At 43.3% G+C, this 21,307-nt stretch overlaps 1 protein-coding gene across 1 annotated transcript in view; it reads left to right on the forward strand.

Annotated features, from left to right (window-relative positions):
- jarid2b (jumonji and AT-rich interaction domain containing 2b) overlaps window positions 1-21,307 on the forward strand; it is a 110,673-nt gene that overhangs the window by 32,309 nt on the left and 57,057 nt on the right. The window contains exon 2 of the mRNA XM_073463330.1: window positions 20,537-20,660. Within this exon, the coding sequence (XP_073319431.1) occupies window positions 20,537-20,660 (124 nt within the window). The remainder of the gene's footprint in view (window positions 1-20,536; window positions 20,661-21,307) is intronic.

The following is a 21,307-nucleotide window of genomic DNA, read 5'->3' on the forward strand; positions in this document are numbered from 1 at the left end:
TGCTGATTTCATTTGACAGGTGCATTCCTCCGGGCGGGGTAGAGTTTGAGCTTTTTTATTAAAGCGCATGAATCAATTAAGAGCCACAGTGCTGTGGGGCACAAGCACATGCAAGCTCTTTTTTTACCCCTATGTCGAATCCTGCCAGGAGAGGAGCCAACGTCAATAAGGAGCAGAGCAGGGCTGGCTAGTATCAAGACAGGGTGTGCCATGCATGGCTGGGTGTCAGTTACCAGCCTGTCCGGTGATGAGTGAGGCAGTTTATGGTCGATACTGAGAGGCTGTGTCATAGATGAGGTTTGGCAAGATGAGCAGGTGATGCAGGAATGGCTCGTTTCCACATAAGGCTGTTATCTTGTGAGAAGTCATGGTCAGGTGCTAAAATTCTAACAACAAATCTTACCTCATTCCTCATGTGAAAGGCGTAATCGAAACATTGTGTGAAAATGAATCCCCGTTGTGCTCATATTCTGTTCGTTCCCGTCATTTTTTCACCAGTCAGGACTCAGTTGTAACATGTATCAGGACGCAATAGGTCACAGTCAGACACAAAGTAAAACGTCAGTATGAAACACCTCCCGACTGGGGGAAAACATGCACTTGATGTGGCACTGCAGGCTCTGAAGAGTGAAAACCTTTTAAAAAATCTACCTAAGGAATACAGATTAGCATGCTGCCTGAAATGTTTTGGATAAATGGAGGCATTTCAGGTTAATATGTACTGTATGTTTGCAGGTCACAGTTTGCACACGGACATTCAGCTTTTTCTCCTTCTTTTCCGTCCTTCCTTTCTTCCCCCCTCCCGCCAAGTCTGTGGCAGGTTAATAAAATAAACATACATCCACCGGTGGCGATAGCAGGCATGTCAGACTCCCTTAGCTGTCATCAAGTGTGTGTGTGTGTGTGTGTGTGTGTGTGTGTGTTATTTGATGCATGTGTGCGAGTCTATTTCCAACACAGTCTGTCACTTTTAGCTGGGGCTTGTCTGTCAAAACACCCCCCCCCCCCCCTCTCTAGTAGTGCCCCTTCCTAGGCTCATCAGAGCCCACATGGGGCCGGGAATTAGCTTAGCACACCGTGTGCCCGTCCAGTTAATGGCTGTTCATCAGAGTTCACCGGGGCGGTGTGCTGTAATTCTATTCTGGATGGTTAAATACTGCATCTTTCTGTGGGAAGACGATGCCTCCCTATCATTTGAGGGCTCTCACTGGTAGAAATCCACAGTAATAATACGCATGTATGTGTATGAATATTGTGCATCATGATTAAATTTTAAAACTGAATAAAATAGGAATTAGTTGCATCCCTAATGTGCACTGTGCTGTCTAAGGTTTTACCATGCCTACTTACTCACTTTCTTTACAAATTAACTACTGCAGGACTGGAGAGGATGTTGAAGAGTAGCAGCGTTTGTGTGTGTGCGTGTGTGTGGGCCCTTGTCCTCTAAAGGCTTTGTGGTGTAGGCCAAGCACAACACAGCTGCCCACCCACCCAATCTGTCTCTCTCTCTGTCTCTCTCGCTCCCTCTCCCTCTTTGAAGTTCGTCCCAGTCCAGTAGAGTGGTACAGGGTCAGGATGGAGAGGAGGATTAACGAGGCCCCCGGTATAGACGGATGAAAGGATGGTGGGATGAATGGTCTTTATGAAGTGTTAGATGAGAGGAGGGAAGGCCAGGTGATGACGGGCAGTAGACTTTGGTTCTAAAGCAGACGCGGCGGTGGAGAGCTCAGATCTGAGGTTTAGATTAAAGACGGGATCAGTCCCGGCAGCAGTGATATCAGCACAGGAGCTGATGCACTTCTCTGTGGCCATATTTACAGAGGTGTTTAATGTCTCACCTCTGGCTGTAAATGGATGTCAAAGATTTATAGGAAATGAGTTTGAACACAGATGTTTTGTGATGATGGTAAGATTAATGTGTCAGACTTTTGACAAGTTCAGTGTCATTTGCTGACTGCGTGGTCTTCACTGGTCGTACGGTGCAAGTCCACGTCCACAGAGCTCGGATTCACAGTCACAGATAGAAATGGCCTCCGCTTTGTGTTGGTATGCACATTGCACACATACCCACTGTAAACGTATGTGAGCACACATGCTGCCAGTAAACCTCCCCACCTCGCAGCCTCGGCGCTGCGCGGCATTAACCAGACAGTGATTGATCTACGGTATGATTGTTTATTTTGCCTTGCTGTCAGTGATGGATGAAGATTTGCGTGCGTTTGAAAAGTCTGTGTGAAATATGGTAGAGAGCGGGGGGGAGGGGGTTGTTTAAAATCAACTTCCCCAAGGAGAAATACCAGCGGGCCTCTGGGACGACCTGTCATCGTACCTACACCTCATCTCAAATTAAATGCCCCCCATAGTGCAGTAGTAGCTCTGCAATCACCGTTTTAATAACTCTGTAGGATTGTAAACAGTTATTTTTCTTGTGGTATAAATTGTTTATGTGTCAGAGAAACCATACATGCATAGAGGAATTCTGTGCCCTTTGATTAAGTCTCTAGATGCACAATACAGCTTTTTGTTTTTTTTGATAGAGAACCGATCCAATACAAAAAAAATGCATATTGCCATTATTGTTAACAGCTTTATACTACTAACCCTGTACAGATGTTATGTAATGGATGTGCTTGAGGTTACATGAATTGCCTGCCGTTTATTTATTGACTTGCACTGTAAAGAATCTGTCAAGTTGCATACAGGTGTACAGGACGCTGCTGGGAGGAAGCAGGGTCCCGTTTCTATTAAATAATGTGGGATCAGATAGTTGCGTAGACCCTTGTACTACCGATCCCAGCATTTTAGGCAGCGTCAGAGGCATATCCGCAATCAACCCTAATCAAAGTCTACCCACAACGCCATTGTCTTCCCTCCTGTGGCTATACATTCAGCTGCAAATGTGCAACACATGTCTTTTAAAATGCTCAAGCTTTTGTTATTCAGCGGGCTCTGTTGTCCGCTACAGATGCCAGTTGATTGAATTCCCTCATCCTTCCAGACAAAACTTCCCTCTGTCCGCAGATGACAGCCTCGGAGCAGCAAGACATTTCTAACACCCTCTTTAGTTACCATCGCCCCAAGAGGCCAGAAAGGAACCAGGGTGAATGAATAGAAAGGGGAACTCGAGACACAATGCCTACCTGTCCTCCCTCCCTCTCTTCCTCCTCCCAACTCCCCTGTGACACCCCTTCTTTTCCTCTTTTCTTCCTCGCTGGCAGAAACCGTCTGACTCCTCTGATTCCTTTCACACGGGCAGATGGCTCGATCGGGAGTTTCTCCAGCCCAGACTCAAAACAAAATCAAACCCCAAATCCTCCATCTTCCCTGTACTAATATATTTTTTTCCTCAAATTTTACTCATAACAGACGCCTTGTTTGTCTGCCAGTTTTTTTTGTTTTTTTTTGTAAACCATGGAAACCAGGCTTCCCCTTTTTCACATCTTGTTTCTCTCTTTCTAAAACGTTCGCTTTCACTTGCCAAAACATCTCTCTGAATCCAAGCTCATTTGAAGACAAAAGAGGAGACGGTTTACTTCTGTCTTCTTGTTGCTTTTAAGCTGAGGTAACTTTAGCACGCTGCACATCATTAGCGAGGGCGAGGTTCTGAGTGAGGTGAGCGAGCCTACAGCTGTGAGCTAAAGTTGCAACACATGCTGCAGAGTCGCTCAGAGTTTTAGCGTTCAGAGCAACTGGGTTTAATTGGTTTCTAGTGTGCAGAATGTTTGCTGTTCCAATGACAAAGTCTGACTTTAAAAGAGTGCTCATTATGTCGTGACTGGCTGGAAACAAAAGAACAGCTTTTAGGACATTATTTCCAACCCTTTAAAGATTAGAAGCAGTGATCTAGGACATCATGGCCATGGCAGCTTAACTTTAATTTGCGATCAAGCTGGGGCAAGATACTTGATATGATCTTGGGCCAGGGAATCCAAAGTTCTCATTTCACCTTTGAGTTTTAAATTAGAACCATGTGACCATAACCTCTTGTGGGCAGAGGATTTGCTCCCCACCGGCAACTGAAAGGAACCTCTTTCTTTTCTCTGCCCGGGTCTTCCACTAGCACTTTGTCATGTAAAGAGGCCCTTATCTGGCCTTGGTTGGGGGTAAAGAGGCTGGAGAGAAATAGCAAGCTGGCTCCCTGGGGCCAACAGAGATCGACGCATGGTAAATAAGTGACTGTGATTGACGGGTCTTTTGAGCAGAGTGGCTTTAGGCCCGCCCACTGATGTGTCAGCCAGGAGGTCAACTTTGACCCCTACTGGCCACCTGCTTGCCCCCGACCCTTGACCTTTAGCTGGACGTCTGTGTGGAAAAGGCTCAGGATGTCAAGTCAATATAGAGCGTTTACCGCATGTGGCCTTTGATAAGAATTAGGTGGTTTGCTTTTGTTTGTGTTTTTTGTGTTTTTCTGTATTTTCCCACACATTCATCAACCATTACATAGTCTAATACATAAATACAGCTGCTTTCTTATGTTGTCCTCCCCTATCCTCTCAGTCTACTTTAAAGCTGTTCTTGCCTACACTCTTTATACCTGCGTGACCCCATTTTACCGCTAAAAACTATGTGATCCATCTCATTGACCGTTTCAGCAAATGATTTCTCATTTAGCCCATGTAACCCACCTCCCACCCACCTCGTGTGCTGTAATTTCCGCCACGTCCTCTGGCTTTTCTGCTCTGCTCCTCGAGCGTTACATTTGTTTTGCTGCGTCTCGTAAATGGCTGGCCAACAATGACAATTTAATGGACGAAACGAGGGCTGGGAAGTGTAGCGATTTCACAAGGCCTGATTTAATTTCCCTCATTCCGGCTAAATTGGGCCACGGTGTCGGGGTAAATAAACAGAATGCATCTGGACTGCAATAAAGAGAGTGAGGGTGTGTGAATAAGAGGTTGTGCTGTAAAGGTTGCTTTCCCCATTCCCCCGTGAACGGTTATAGATTTATTAGAGTGCTTGTCTAGCACTTCGCTTGTGGACTAGCTTAGCCTTTTAAACGATCCAGTAAATAAAAAGATTTTTTGGTGTTTGTGTGCATTTGCGTGTGTGTGTAGATGTAACCGTGCGCATGTTACCACCTCCTTCTGTTCATATCACAGATTCGTTGCAGTTTAATTTAACTTCACTGGCTGTGATTGGTAATTTTGGCAATTCTTAAGTCCACTTCAGCCCACTCACTGAATATTGTTACTCATTTCAGATTTTGCACACCAGTCACAGCTGCCTTTTCCATGAGGCTTATAACTGAGAAGACATAAGTTGATCTTTGTTGCCAATTTCAAAACTCATTGGTATGTAACTGGGACTGCAGAGGCCACAAGGCAGCCATTTTGTCAAAAAAAACACTGGGTCGTATGTCTGCGAACATGCAGTTTACACCCTCAGCTCTGCCGAAGAGTGTCATGTCTGATATATGTTAACTATGACCCCTGTTGTTTTTGATCAATGCCAGCACATGCAGGCTTGGGATTATAACCGAGGCTGAACGACATCATACTGTATGTACCCAACATTCCTCAACAGTGTGAGCCAGACGAAACAAAAGAGCTTTACGATGCTCACACACCCTCCCTTCCCTCTCTTGTCTTTGATATTTAATTACCTCAATGACCAGGAGAGGCAACAAAGTCATCACAGGCCTCAACTATTGACCCACCCCAGAGCATCTACATAGCCGTCTCCTGAACAACTCCGCTGACGTCGGCTCCCCACCCCACCGCGTGACGCAAGCCTCTGTATGCACACGGAGTCTCATTTCCATAAGGGAAATAGTTCAGTAGACCCAGAGCCAGAGGGTAATTATTTGCTTTGTTAAATTGGGTAATTAACTTGTCACCCAAGTGATATTTGTGGCTTGTTCACAACAGTTTGATTCATTTTTGCCCCCATTAAGCAATGGGAGACTGCAAAATAATTGTGTTGTCTATGAAATAATAGTTATGTTGTCTAATTATTGCTTTGTTGGAATAGTCTCATTTGAGTGGCAAGTTACATGAAAAATGGCACACAGAGTATTGTAATAGCCATGAAAGTATTTCAACTGCTGTGTACCCATTCATTTCAATACGTACTTGACATATATTCTGAATTGTCTTAGTTTGTAGTATTTTCCTGGTTGCAGACAGGATGAGGTGCATGTTGAGGGCGGGTTTCAGATGTATTCCTGTTTGTTGCACTTAAAAGGGATGACGTGTAGGAGGTACCATTTCCTGGCTAATGTTTTTTTTTGACTCGCGCAGTTTCTTTGATTCATATGTAAGCTGCATTTGAAGGCGTATAATTAGCAACCTGCATACATTCAGAAATGCACAAGTGCGCACAGATAGCATTGACTTGCTCTACAGAAATAGCTCCAAGGAGAAGGGATGGATAGCACTTCTTGGCCCTGGCTGTGTGTGTAACAGTACACAGTCTGCCGGTAATGATCCAGGCAAGCATTCGTATAGCGTGAGCTTTTAAGTCCTTCAGAGACAGTCTCGTGTGTATATATGTGTGTGTACAGTGTAGAAGGAGCGCTGTGTTGTGACGTGCTTGTTAGTGAGATTGTCAGCCAGAGAGAGACTTGACCTTACATGGTCTGTACAAGCTACTATGTTGTTGCTGTCATCAGCCCCAGTCACACTGGTGGAAAATGGGTCTCTTTGCCTTGTCCTCTTTTTTTCAAGTGTTACATTAATGTATCACTGGTGTAGGGTGTCAGGCTGAAAAAAGATAGTATCAGTGTTGGAACGTTTTCCAGAGAAAAGTCATGTTAACATATCAAAATTAACTTCACTCTTTATCTATTTTACAAATGTTAGAGCTATCAAACAGACATTTACTTTTGTTGAGTTACCTAAGAAGAATAGAAAGAAGAACCCTTTTAATGACATTGACTTCTAGGTATTTAAGAGGTGTATGCGCATCCCTGCCTGGTACAAATATGGCGATATAGACACAATATTTTTAGGCTATCCCGATATTTTGAATTCTCCTCAAAAGCAGTTCATAAATGCTAGAAGTCAGCGACAAAATCACAATATTATTTACCCAATACCTCAATACCTATATCGGCACAATATTGAATGGATACCTTAAAACTTTGACAAAATATTAACACAATCAGATTTTTAATAACTAATCATCAATAATGTGGATATAATGACTAACAGGGTGAAGGAACAAGTAGAACAGTAGGGTAAGTTCGGAAAATTGCATCACTTTACTGTCATGTGCCCTTTAAAATCAGGAAAAGACAACACTTAAACTATACTATATAAGAATTGTCATATCTACTATACGATATATATATAGTCACATACCCGATAACGATATATTATTGATATTGTCCATCCCTACACAGCCTCCAGTCAACAAAAGTTGCCTTTTCAATTGTGCAAAATGTATATTATTCCAGAGTGGACTGAACTTTTCAGAGTTAGTGTTCCGCTCCAAGGTTATCCACAGGCCTGGGTTTTACTCTGTGTTTTCAAATGGGATTTGGGAGCGCCAGCCAATATTTTGTCATGTTCTCATCTCGGCTCAGTTTGGTTTGTTTATGGTCGGGATCCTCACGCCATCTACCACTGCAAGCAGCTGCATGCAGACTCGCACACGGAGACAAATCCAGGGCATGTGCGTACAGTTGCATACACAAAGTCAGACTTGCCCACAAGTGTGCGCGCACACACACACACACACACACACACACACACACACACACACACACACACACACACACACACACACACACACACACACACACACACACACACCGGGGCCAACGGAGGGCATCTCAGGACACACGCAACACACACACAGACACCCAGAGCGCTGCCCCACCTCCAGCCTGGCTAGTTGTTGCCCGCGTGCCCCCACCAGCCGTCTGCCAACAGGCGGGTTAATATTGCCACCAGCTGCAGAGGGGGTGATGCCAAGCGATGCCAACCGGCACCAGGCCCAGAGTGGCCACACAGGAGCCACTGTGCTGTGCTCTTCTCTTCTCTTCTCTTCTCTTCTCTTCTCTTCTCTTGTTTACACTGTTTTTTTCTGTTCTGCTTCAATTCAAGATGAAATTTAAATCTAAAATGTCACTGTGCTTGTGTGTGTGTGTGTGTGTGTGTGTGTGTGTGTGTGTGTGTATGCATGCATATACTGAGCAGTGTGAATGCATGGATCCAGGCCATTCAAGGGTGGTCATCCATCTCAATGAACAATACTGGCCAGCGCATTGGCTACACACATGTGTGAGAGAAAGGGGGAGTGTAGGAGTGGTGCATCATGGGCCTTCCATTTCTCTCTTCTTTTACTTCTTACACCTTTCCTGATGATCGTCTCACCAAGGCTCTTTTTCTACTGCATAATTGCGCTCACGTGTGTTTATCTAAAACCACAATCTCGTGCTAAATTATCGCATCTGTTGTAATACATATGTGGTGCTTCTCTGCTGCTGCTGTTGCTTAACAGTCTATTGTGCTACCAAACCTGCTGTTCCCTTTGAGTCTGACACCACAGACTTGAGTCGGTGCCCATGTGCGAGACTTGTTAAGCTGGAAAGGGTCAAGCCTGTGTAGAGGTTGACACATGCTTTTGTGTAAATACAGGTTAATGTCTTTGCATAGAGATACTGACAGGGGGGTTTCAAGGTAAACGTTACTCAGAGGGTTGCAGAAGAACGAATGTACACACACCAAACATTTCATCAGCACATGATGTGTGTTGTCCTGTTTGTTAGACTGAGTGGATAAGGATGTTAAACTTGAGTTTAGACCAACACCCAACATAACAAAGAACCAAAAGGTGTTTTCGATTTTACGTTTTTTTAGACAAATGTTCAGGTGTTTGAGGGTGTTGCGTCATCACTGGATGAATTAACACACAGTTTTTCCTGTCATATTTCAGCAACTCAAAACACATAAGGTGATTTTGGGGGGTTATTCAGCCTAAGGCTCATGAAACTGCTGTCAAAACCACTAAAACATTGGCAGCTGCTAAAAACCAAAGGCTGCACCCTGAAGAAAAATTGGCAAACATTTGACGTAAATGTGGCTTAAATTAACCCAGATAGATGCTTTTGTAAATTGTTACAATGCAGACACAAGTGGACCAGATCAGGGAAAATGGTTTGTGTTGGAAAGTGTGTGTCTGTGTGGGTATAAAAAAGAAGCTATTATGCAGATGCAAAACAGTAAGTAGCTTAATTGGCAGGCCTGGCCAAGGCTGCTACTGGAGCCCCTCTATCGATCTTCTAAAGACTGAACCGCACTCACATCGACAGGCACCTCCGCTCACTATGTCTGAGCCGAGGTTGAACTTCTTTCGGGTGGAAGCAATGCGAGGAGGGGTGGAGAGATGAGACAGGGAGGTGCAGAGATCCATCTGTTTTTCTTTACCTCTGCGTTTGTTAAGTCTAAACAGAGACTCGAGTATGATTCAGATACTCGGAAACATTTTAAGCATCCCTATGCAGAGTGGGAGATGCTTCTGAAGTGGCGTTGTTTTTTTACAAATGTTCGAATTTCCGTAACGATCTAACTTATGTCTCGCAACACACAGCTATTTAGCTCTTCACTTGTGTGGGCAGGCGGCGTCCTTTTTCACACGCTCAATATCTTTTTATGTCCTGGTTGTGGAAAGGGGAATTAATGAGTCTTTCTGGTAAAGCAGCTTGTCTGAGCTCGTGCAAAGTTCTGCAAGGGTAAATGAGCCTAAAGCCTCGGGCTATGACTTGTTGTTGTTGTGTAAGTGTGCCTGTGTGCACGTGTGTGATATTGTGCTTGTGCTTGTCCTTCCTGTCTGATTGTTTACAGCCTTACCTAACTGGATTCCAGATGTAATCCTACAGTCTCTCTGATGAGTCTGACTATCCAAGGCTAACAGGCAGACTTTGTAGAAGTCCCCCTCAGGCATCGTCCTTACACCAGCTTGCTTCCATACAAATGGCATCCTCCACTAGTAGCAGACAGATGCTGCATAAACTGACCAGTTCTCTGTATATGCGTATAAGCCTGCTAGCCTGCAGGCTGTTCCTGTCAGACAACGCACAAGGCTAATGAGGTTACTCTGTTTCCTGTTTCTGCCTTCCTGTCCCCTCCTTGGGTTTGCGGGAGTGGAAGGGCTTCAGCTCTGTGGCACGATATGTTTACACACTGTAACTTGCATATGCTCTAAAACATATTGTGTATGTGCGGATGTATGCGCACACACATCCTCCAATAAGTATTTAGCACACTATGCCCCGTCCTGTAGTACGTTAAGATGTTTCTGTCTGGACTCAGAGACGAGTGCTGCCGCATTTAAAGGCCAGAAGAAAGGCCTTAAAGCTATAGCCATATTTCTGCTGATATATCAATGCCGTCATATGAAATAAATACACTTTATGACTCAAGTGCATGAACTACACCTATGAGTGTGTTTCCAGCTTGTAGAGTAAGTAGGTATGCTGGACAAGATATTTATTTATCATGGAAGTAAAAAATAACTGAGCAACACTGATATTCCTCTATACTCTGACCATTGGTAGCATTACAATTTCATATTCAGTCTAAGAAAATAAATGTCCTGATGGAAGGATTTTCATAATCTCCAGAGACATTCAGCACCTGGTGTCACATAGCCTGGATGACTATGAGCGCACATTAATTTTGCTGTACGGATCGTAAGAAATGAACTATTCCTGTTGATGTTGGAAGTCATACCTCCCATTTCTATGTGTGGAGGAGAGGGCTAAAAGTGCAGCTCCGTTAAGAGGGATCAGCAGCAGGGTCTTCCAAGTCTCCCGGGGGAATAGCAGGAGGCGCAGGAGCTATCGCTGCTGCCACCGTGATGAATGACGGCATGTCGAGGAGCGCCGTCCATCAGGACTCGCTGTCCACGTGACCAGTGCTCACAAGCTCATGTTTGTGTGCATGTGCCCACAGTGCAGGGAATTGAGTCGGAGCTCTGGTCAGCGGCGAGTAGCCAAAGTGAAAATGATATTGTGACAGAGTTGGAGGGCAAGCGTGTTGAATGAGGCTATTATTATTGAATGGGAGCCATTCGTTATGCAACCTGTCAGAGCGCACACATACACACAAGGGGTTACTTTATGTTAGATGTCGACATGCATTTCTACCACGAGACCTGTATTTTAGTCAATTGTAGGGCCAGTCCTCTGCCTCAACACTCTCAACCTGCCAAACGTGACTTAAGAATATGAAGAATTTTCCTCAACTGAGCCCTAAAAACCATGGCAACAGGGCTGTGAAACTGATATCACGCCGTTACTTTAACATTTCACTTTATGAGAGACACTTAAAATTCCCACAACAACAATTTCACCGTCCTGTCTTGGCGTCGAATGAACAGGAAACCGTTGCTTTGAGCCACCGCTCTTTATGCTCCTCTGGTGATGTGTACCATGTATGCACCGAGACCAGAAGCAGAACTCCTTTCAGGTTCTGTTAGATAATCTGTCAACACTGCCATAACAGTCAGTGTTAAGGAATGTGATAAACAAACCAGTTGAACAGATCAGCAAGGGGTTTATACTTACCTTTCTTTCACTCTGTTTTTAACGTTGCAAATTCCTGATGAAAAAAAAAAGTGGCTTAAATTTGGGAAACAGATGGTCAATGAAATCAATTGATTACATTTTGGTCATGGTGTGGATCGGGGCTGTTAGCAGTCAAACGCTTTCCTTTTTTAAGTCACAAGTGGTATGCTGCATTCATGTGGGAGTTGAAAGGTCAGACAGCTGGGGTCTTCCATTCCAACTTTTCATTCATTTGTCTAAAATCAAACCTCAATGACAAAAAAAATCAAAACATATACATGAAACACAGCTTTAGAAGTAGAATATATATCAGCGTTTGTGTAGGTGTGTGTGTGTTTTTGCACTTGCATTACTATCTTTGTGTGGACTGATGTATTAAACAGCGTTGTGAGGACCTTTCTGCTTAGTGAGGACGTCTTGCAACTGCAACGTAAAGACATAGTATTAAGTTTCTCAGTTAGAGGAAGGATTGGGGTTAGGCATTTATATCTGATGATTACAGTAGGTAATGCATTATGTCAATGAGGGTCCTCACTAGTAGTGCAAGACAAACGTGTGTGTTTGTGTGGGTGTGTGTGTGTTTTCGGTTAAGGGTCAGAACAGGGGTCAGTCGGTCACATAGCCAGTGTGGGTGGGCAGCCCAGTCAATTTAAACCCTTTATTATGTAGACAGTTGGGTCTTTTCTGCTCACACGCACACACACATACAAACAGACTCATTGACACACACACATTTCTCTCAGTCAAAATAAACTCTCCCGCTGTCTGTATTTAAAAGCTCTCTCTCTTTCCCCCTCCTCTCTCCACCTCTCTCTATCTGCTCCACTTTTTTACCAGCCTGATAGCGTTTTATGCTCGACAGGGCTGAATGGCGCTGGCAGTCTGTCACTTATGTACGCTCAGATAGATTCAGACTGTGCGTGCGTGCATGAGTGTGCAAATGCAGACAGCTGATATGATTGACAGTGCAGACACGGGAGGTTTTGTGTATTTCTGTGTGTGAGTGTGTGTGACATCGAGCTCAGTGGGAGAGACCATCGCGGCCGGGTTGCAAACAGAAGCATTGTTCTTAGGGAGAAACCTTTATCTGCTTCATGTGTAGGTATCAGGAGGAAAGATAGGGAGGGAATATGCTCACACAGCCAGTTTCTTGCATGTGGACTGAGTACAAATGGCTCTTTTTCAGACAGCTTGTGTGGTTATTTTCTTTTTTATAGTTCTTTTATATTTTCGCTCAAGGAGCATTTAGACAATTGCAGGAGGTACTTCTCTCCCGCAGATGGAAATGTTCTGGATCCCTCTGCTCTAAATGTTGGGGCTATCCCAGCACGGCTAGTTTAAAGGGAAGGCCCTGTGGCTGCATACTCACACACACGTACAGACACACATTCCGATGCAGTGAGCTTGTGGTGTAATGAGGCGATTATATAGGGCCTCTCCTCCCCGGCAACCCCGCAACCTTGTTCCATTCGCTTATTCTCTGAGCTCTGAGCTGAGCTAAGCATCCGGTCTACTTGAAACCATAAGGGACAAGAGGACCAGGATGTAGTTAAGATTGGAATGTGAGTTTTTTTTTTTGCGGTCGGGGGGTTGGGGGGAGTAAACACGTGCTTCGTAGTTGAGGAAGTCAACCTGGTTTTTAGCAACTACCTCAGTTGTTTGCAAGTCGTGCTTATGTTGGAAAAACAAAAACACATGGACTGTCAAAGTTTCCTTATTTGTGAGGCACTTGCACTTATTTGCATTTGCATTGTTTACTCTCCAGATTGTATCAAAGCATGATTGTAGTGGCAGAATTTGGCCCTCTTTCTGCCTTGTCTTGGGTTTTTCTTAAATGCTTAGCCATGCCTTAAATGTTTCTAATCCACAAATATTTGCTGATGACCCAAAGAAAGGTTACAGTGCTGTATTTGGAAATCAAATAATTGTTATCACTATCACCTGCACCACTTGTGAACCCTGAGCAGTCGTCTCCTCGCAGCCAGTCATCTGGGCCCCATGTGTCGGTGCAAAGAGTAAGAACGATCAAGATGTGGAAGGAGGAAGGGAAGAGGGTAGCAGTGGGGTAAAGACAGTCCCGACTACTGGATACAATAACCTGAGCTTTGTTAAAATAACAATTCGCCTCCATCCATCTTTCCATCCCTATTCTTCTGAAGGGAAATGTGTGTTAGAATAACAGATTTTGGGCCGGTTTTGTAGAGCAGATCGCAGCTGGCGCGTGGCCCACATTCCTCTGCCATGACATCCACGCAGTCGGCAGCAGCACGGCACTATTTTTAGAACAGCTAGTGAGGACGCACTCGCGCACACAGGCGTGCACTTACATAGAAATGTACCTATATGCAGATTCCTATGTGTGTGAATGTATACATGCCTGAGCTTGAAGATTTTCTTTGACTTATGACAGAAAATGAGATTGTGTTTTTGTGCAGTAGCAGTGTTGGATGTGACCTCGTTGTCTACAGATTGTTTTATTGGACAATTCGTTGATGAATTGGAACTGGTTTTATAACCTTTTTTAATCATTGCTCTCCGTCCCTCCTGTACAGTCGGCGCTGGTGCGTCTGAGCTGCAAAGCTGACGTGAGCACTGGCTTTCTGTCACACTTGTACACACAGACCCAGAGCACAACACAGCGGCTCTGTGATGCTTTTAAAGGCACAGTGTATTTCTTTTTTCCTGCAGTGAATGTCGTAATAAGCAATTTCACACGTTAAAATGAACACACTGCACATCCGGCACTCTTCATCATCCTCCCTTCTGCCCTTGTACCTAATACAACATCCAGGGGCCTTTTTTTTCAGCATCAACTACGAGATGCAGCCAATGCAATCTACTTGTTTCCTCATCAGCTCTCAGTGTTATTGGATTTGCCTGTTGCGGAGAGAGGATTGTTGAGTAAGGCTGGGGTTATGAAGTGGAACCAGCTCCACTTTTCATCCAGTTAGATGAACAGATACAGATGCAGGGATAGATTGATCCTGCTCAGACTCTCTTGAGTCTTTATCATTGGCACACTGCAAGCTTTTTTAACATTTGCTCAATTCCTGGAACTGTTTCAACATTCAGTTTATTCACTTGCGTTGGTTATGATTGCTCTGTTGTTGGCAAAACTCTTTCCAGCTGAGTTTTCTTCATATTTATTCCCTGGATCCTTTTCACCATAAGGATTTGAAATGGGTTTATGTTCAATATCAGCTTACAACATTAATTTCTGGTGCTGCTACATGGATCTTTTATGTTTTCAGTGAATCTGAACAAAAGTTAAACAAAGTAAAGTTAGTATTAGTGCTGTACCGTGCCACCAGACTACAGACCAGCTTCTTTCCTCAGGCTGTGATACTCCATCCCAGATAAGTCTGAATCTGACCCGGCAACAGGCTTTAAGAATAACTAAAATAATTATACAGAAGTTGCCAATTTTCCTGCTGATGGTCTTGTTTGCTTATGTAGGTTATACAGAGTAGGGGTCGACTGATGTGTTTTTTTCAGGGTTGATACCATTACCAATTATTAGTAGTCAAGAAAAACGATAACCAGTATTTGAAATCAATACATTTGTGGTAGAAATGTACACTTTAACTTTAAAAGTACTGTACTTAAGTACAATTTTGAGGTAATTTACTTCAGTGTTTCCATTTTCTGTGACTTTTTACTTCTTCTCCAATACATATATATGATAACTTTAGTTTCTAGTTACTTTGCAGATTCAGATTGTTCAGTGTTGATAGACGATTACTTGTGACGTGTAACCAATCAGATAGAGTGGTGTCTACAGACAGAGACAGAATGCTGTATCAGAACCTGAAACAGCATTATCAGCAATTGGACACAAAAACCACCGATACCGAAACTGGAAAAATGCTGAATATCCACTTTATAATCAGCCACGCTGATAATCAGTCTATCCCTAATACAAACCATGAGTAATAAATTCAGACTGTTTGATAACCAGTTAAAAGTTTGTAGTACATTTAGGAAAAAATAAACACAAACTCTCATCAGAGATCACATTTTTCATGCATAAAAGCCTTCTTGTGCTGCAGAATAATGTCAGGAAAATAATTTAAATGTTACTAGAATTAGCATCTCAGGAGTGTCTTCAGTGATATTTCCTCCTCTTGGTTTCAATCTTTTGGAGAAGTTTATTTGAGAAAAATGTTAAAAAGAAGCCCAGCGGGAAAAGCGCTGTCTGATTCATCGCAGCGTATGTGTGTGACAGAAAAAGGGAGAGATGAAGTGAGAGAGGAAGAGGCTTTTCAAGCACAGTATCCCAGTGGATGCCTAAAAGGTGTCTGTCTGTGTGTTTTTGTGGTTTTTGCAGGTCGGATTACCTGCGTATTGCAAAGGAGTTGGGGGTGGGGTTGCTGGGTGACAGTAGGCACACAGCGTTCCTGACGTGTCACTTGGTTACACACGCACACACACACACACACACACACGCAAGTAGGCATGTGCACGGAAAAAGGTCCCTGCGCTCATTAGTGGAATTCCACCAGCCTGATGGGAGCTGGTCGGGGTGTAGATGTGTGTGTCAGTGCCAGGTAGCGCTCTGCTGGCACTGGTCTGTGTAAGAGCTGTCTCTAAAGAGCTCTGGCAATATCTCAGAAACACACACACACACACACACACACACACACACACACACACACACACACACATAAACTCTCACACACACACATGGGCACACTGCAATGTCTGACTGAGAAACTGAGATGCAACACAATTTGGTTTAATTGCTTATTTTGAGTTGCCCTTCCTCCACCATGCCACATTTCTCCTCTGTCAGGCTGGTGTGATTTCGGAGGGATTTTGCATGCTATTGCCGTCCATCTTTTCTTTATTTTACACCTGGATAAAAACACAGACACATGCAGGAGCATGTTTTTGTGACCAGCGAAAGCAGCCTTGATGAAAATCTTACCTCTCAGGTTGGACAAATAGTTAACCTACAGTCAAGCAAAGGTTGCGAGAACCCATTTAACCAATGATCTGAAGTTATGAGGAACTATTAGTGAGGTTGCGAGGTGCAGCAGCTGTAAGAGCGAAGAGCTTTCACGCTCCCTCCAGCTGATGAAAAGTCGGTCAGCGTTTTTTCCCCCCCTTTTTTTCCAGACCTTGTTGCTATGTGTACACAGCGAGCGCAGGAAATATCTGTGGCGCGCTGCCAACGACTGTGAGGAAACCAGAGAGAAAGTGAGAGAAAAAGAAACGCAGATGAACTTTAAGGTCAATTTTCGGAGGGAAGGATTTTTTTCCCTCTCAGTACAGCTGTGTGTTGTTTCTTTGTGTGTGTCAAGAAGAGATACAATAGAATCTGTATATGTGAGATTGTTTGTAACCCTGAGAAATACCGCCAATGCTATGTGTGTGTCATCGTATGTTTGGCCTTGTGACACACCAGGAGGGAGAGAGTGCCAGTGAGCTGTCGAGGTAATTGGTGCTTACCTGGCAGGCTTTTGCACACACACACACACTCACACACACACGCACGCGCTCAGAATGGATTAGATGACATTAACTACGGGAGAAAATGGCATAATTGAATACTTGCACTACCATTCTCGCCATTGTGTGTGCACGCGCTTGTGTGTGTGACAGTGTAATGAGGGACTGCACGCTACACACAAAACACACCCAATCAACCTCTGTCAGAGGCTGCAATCCAGCGGTGCACTGAGTGGTCTGCTCACTTGTGTGTGTGTGTGTGTGTGTGTGTGTGTGTGTGTGTGTGTGTGTGTCAGCATGCGTACTGTATGCAGGGAGATGTGGCTGTCACCCATCAGCTCCATCATGTGCAGACACCCAGCTTTTAATCTTGTTCTCTCCCCCCCCTCGCCCTCCCTCCCTTTAGCTCTGCTGAGGCCTCGTCCCCAAGGCCCCTAAGCAGACCTGGGAAATCAAAACAATACTCGGCAAAAGCTTATTTTTATCTGCTGGAGACGCACAAAAAGAGCCACACACAAAAGCTCGATAAACAAGCAAAATCTTCAGGCTTGTCAATACTGTCAAAGAATATTAAGAGTTGCAGAATGAATGGAGTGAGTGAATGAGGCCATATTAGTTTCGCTCTAATTACAGGACGAGAATAAACCAAATTTGCGGATTTCTGAGTAGTTTTACACGCGCAAACTTGTCCGTCATGACTAACCTGTGGCTTTTAAGTAGTCTGTGAACTGTGCTAAGTAGAGCTGCAACGATTGGTCGATCAAAAGAAAATGAATCGCCAACTATTTTGATAGTTGATTTCAGTCATTTTTCAAGAAAAAAATGTTGAATGTTTGCTGCTTCCAGCTTGTTTAAAGTAAGGATTGCTGCTTTTCTTAGTCATTTATGATAGAAAATGAAGAGTCCTTGGGGTTTGGACTGATGGTTGGAAAAAAGAAGCAATTTGAAGATGTCACTAATGGGCTCTTAGGAATTGTGATGAGCATTTTTTCACTATTTTTTTGACATTTAGATTAAACAACTAAGGGCGCAAATTTTAATCAGAAGAGAGAAATCTTCATTCATTGGTGCTTCTTTGTTTGTGTTGGCTGGACTCTTCTAAGTAGCTACCCTTCTAACTTCACACAGCGTGTAGGGACCCTATTACCCTCTGAGGACATCTTGTTTATTCAGTAATAGAAATATATCAGATATTTGAGTTTGTATTATTACCTTACTGAAGGTGCAATATGTAAGAATGGAGCTGGAGGATCAGGGAAGGGTCAATGTTTACACCACTGGCAGGATTTTTGGACCAGGATGGGCCGGGTGCTAGCTGGTTAGCATGCTAAGTTAGAAGAAGTGGATATCTCTGCAACAGGATACATATACATGATTAGATCAAAACTGCTATTTCTTCACATTTACTTGATGATTTTATGAAGTTTTGAACATTTTCAACAACAATTCTTACATATTGCCTCTTTAATATTGTAAATGTTATATTTTTGAATTTGAATTTCTTTTCCAAAACTACATCTGTTGAATTAGACCGTAGTAATGGTGAGTCAAATGGCGAAGGGAAGAAGCAAAGGGAAGCTGTTAGATGAAGGTAATGTAAGTTTATACCCGACACATGCTGCACTGCGACTGACTTCATTCGAATGAGAATATGCATTGTTGAGAAATGTCATCTCGGTGTCCTGAACTCTGAAACTTTGAAGTAAACACACGCAGACACATTTGCACACACCCTGTTGTGATGCTGCTATAATTAGCCGTAAGTTGTCTGCTGCACTGATCAGAAGGCAGATTTTCTCCATCATAACAAGTCTAGTTTCTGTGTGTCTCAGAGCGAATAGAGCGAACCAGACCCGGGGTTGCAGCACTGAAAGAAAGACATTTCTGAGCAGTAGTCATTTCAGAAGCATTTTATTCACTGGCTGTGGGAGGCTGCATAATATTAGGATGAGATTAACTTTCTCCCTTTCACACACTCAGACAGGCTGACACACACAGACTGTCACCCCAGCCACAGTCGACTGAATTCCTCAGTTTTCATTTTTTTTTGAGAGCTCACTCTCTCTTAATGGAATGCTGTGACCGCTATCTTGTTATTGAAGCGGCGATAAAACATCTTGGAGTGATTTTTTTTCCATGCAAGGTGAAGATTTCTAACGCGGCGCGCGCTGATGTCACCATTATGCCCACCAGCCACTTAGCTGAGCCAACTCAAACGATCTGAGTCAACTGGATGATCCGACCGGCGCTCCCACACACGTCGCCTCTCACGTCTGCCTCTTACATTGCACTCGACTCAGACAGGAGGAAGTGTGCTCGCCAAGGATGAGCCGACAGGATCAGAATTTTTCTTTTTTTTTTCATTTTTACATTTAAATAATTAGCATACATTAGCTATTTGCACAAAGACACAAAGTGTTTTCTTTTCTCAAACCTTACAGCTGAAATCCACTCGCCCCATGGCTTGACTAGAGAAAAAGCTATTTCCAGTTTCCATTATTTATTAATACCTCTTTGTTGTTGCTCATGTCCTAATCTCATTTCCTTTAGTCATTAGCGTTGTTCGACATCAAACACAGCTGCCAGAGCAATAAGTGTAGGGGAGCGAGGGGGGGAGAGAAGTATGGTTGTTGCTGTTGGACACTCACTAAAGACCCTTTTAACAAAGCTTGATGCGGTGGAATATTTTTCCATTAAGCTGCTAAAATTCTCAAAATGAGCAACAGACAGTAGTGTTTTAATAAATTGCAGCTTTGATGTGCCATACATCCTGCTGTCGTGTGTTTGTTGCCCCGACTGGTAAAAAAAAATGGCCATGTCTTGGAAAAAGGATGTGTTGTGTGTGGGTGTGACTCCTGGTGACCTCTTCGACAATAACATCTTCTGTCTTAGCCTCCCTGGGAGAGATTAGCACCGCATGAACTCACGGTCCCATGATGCTTTTTTCATTTGCTTCCTACCTATTCATCACCATAACACGCTCCTATCATGGCATTGTGGCGAGATGCAGTCCTTCGTGCATTCTCATGCTAATGTTGTTGCCTTGTGTCCTGCTGCAAGCAAATGCTGTGTTATGCTAATGCAGTGTCATGCTAATGTCACGATGTAGCAAGAAATGGCAACCAGAACAATATGTTAGGAGATTTTAAATAAACTTTGTCTGTTTCTCTTTACTAAAGCTGTCATAACTTTTCATGCCTCTTCACACTGACTGCAACATCATTGTTTCCTGTATTTACTGTTGTTATTTTGATATAATATAATAGTATAATGACATGCTATAAAAAACAATTACACGTTCCTTAGAATACTCAAATGCTAATTTACTGCAGCTGCCGATGTAAACAAACATTTTACCAGAATGTGCTGACATTAGCCTGATAGGATTTGTCCAACTCACAAACCAGCAGCAAATACTTACAGATTGTTTATTGTCTGTCTGCCAGCTTTGAAAAAAAAAAAATGTATAGATAAACAACATGATGATTAAGAACTTAAGAAAGAGCAAGTATGATTTCTATCTATGACAATAGTTTGTACTGACCCGTTCTCTATTTCTGGATGTTTCCACAGGATGACAGTGATGGGATCCCGTGGTCGGAGGAGCGGGTTATGCGAAAGGTGCTTTATCTCTCCCTAAAGGAGTTTAGGAGTGCACAGAAAAGGCAGCTGGATGACGGAACCACAAACTCCAATGGTAAGTTTGCATCCGTGTCGGTAACGCAAGGGGACTGTTCCACTGTGTTATCCCGTCCTTTCATTTGTGCATTTTCACTAATATAAATATCAGATGAGTATATTTGTAGCCGACCACTTTACCACAGTATGAGTTTCTGTAAATTGGTGTTAGTCAGTGTCACGTGGTGAATATCAGGAAATAAAGCAAACAGAGCTCATACAGTAACATTTCATCCCAGAACAGAAAGACTAATGTATGTAAGAATTATTTTTTATGGAAGCCCATTTCAGCAAAAAACGATCCTGTAAGCTACTATAATGGGAAACTTATAATGACTTAGTTTCTCAAAATAATAGAATGAGAAACTCCACATTTTGATCTACATCACAAATTCATGTGCACCAGCTAGCTTTCTGTCATTGTTTTGAGACAGTTTTCATTGTTTTCAGATACAAAGTCTTGTTTTTTTCATCACATTGGTGCTGATGGGCTTCCATAATATTTCACCCATCCTGGACATGAGGATTTTGCAGACGTGGAATGGAATAAAATGAACCACATCCCTCACAGTGTTCTGTAAACAGGCCTGCAAGAATTAAAGGGCATCTTAAAGTCTAACAATTCGACATGTTGAAAACTTCCACTTTGATTTGACAAAATGAAAG

This window comes from Pagrus major, chromosome 3 (assembly GCF_040436345.1).
Source record: "Pagrus major chromosome 3, Pma_NU_1.0".
In the NCBI taxonomy this organism is placed as follows: domain Eukaryota; kingdom Metazoa; phylum Chordata; class Actinopteri; order Spariformes; family Sparidae; genus Pagrus; species Pagrus major.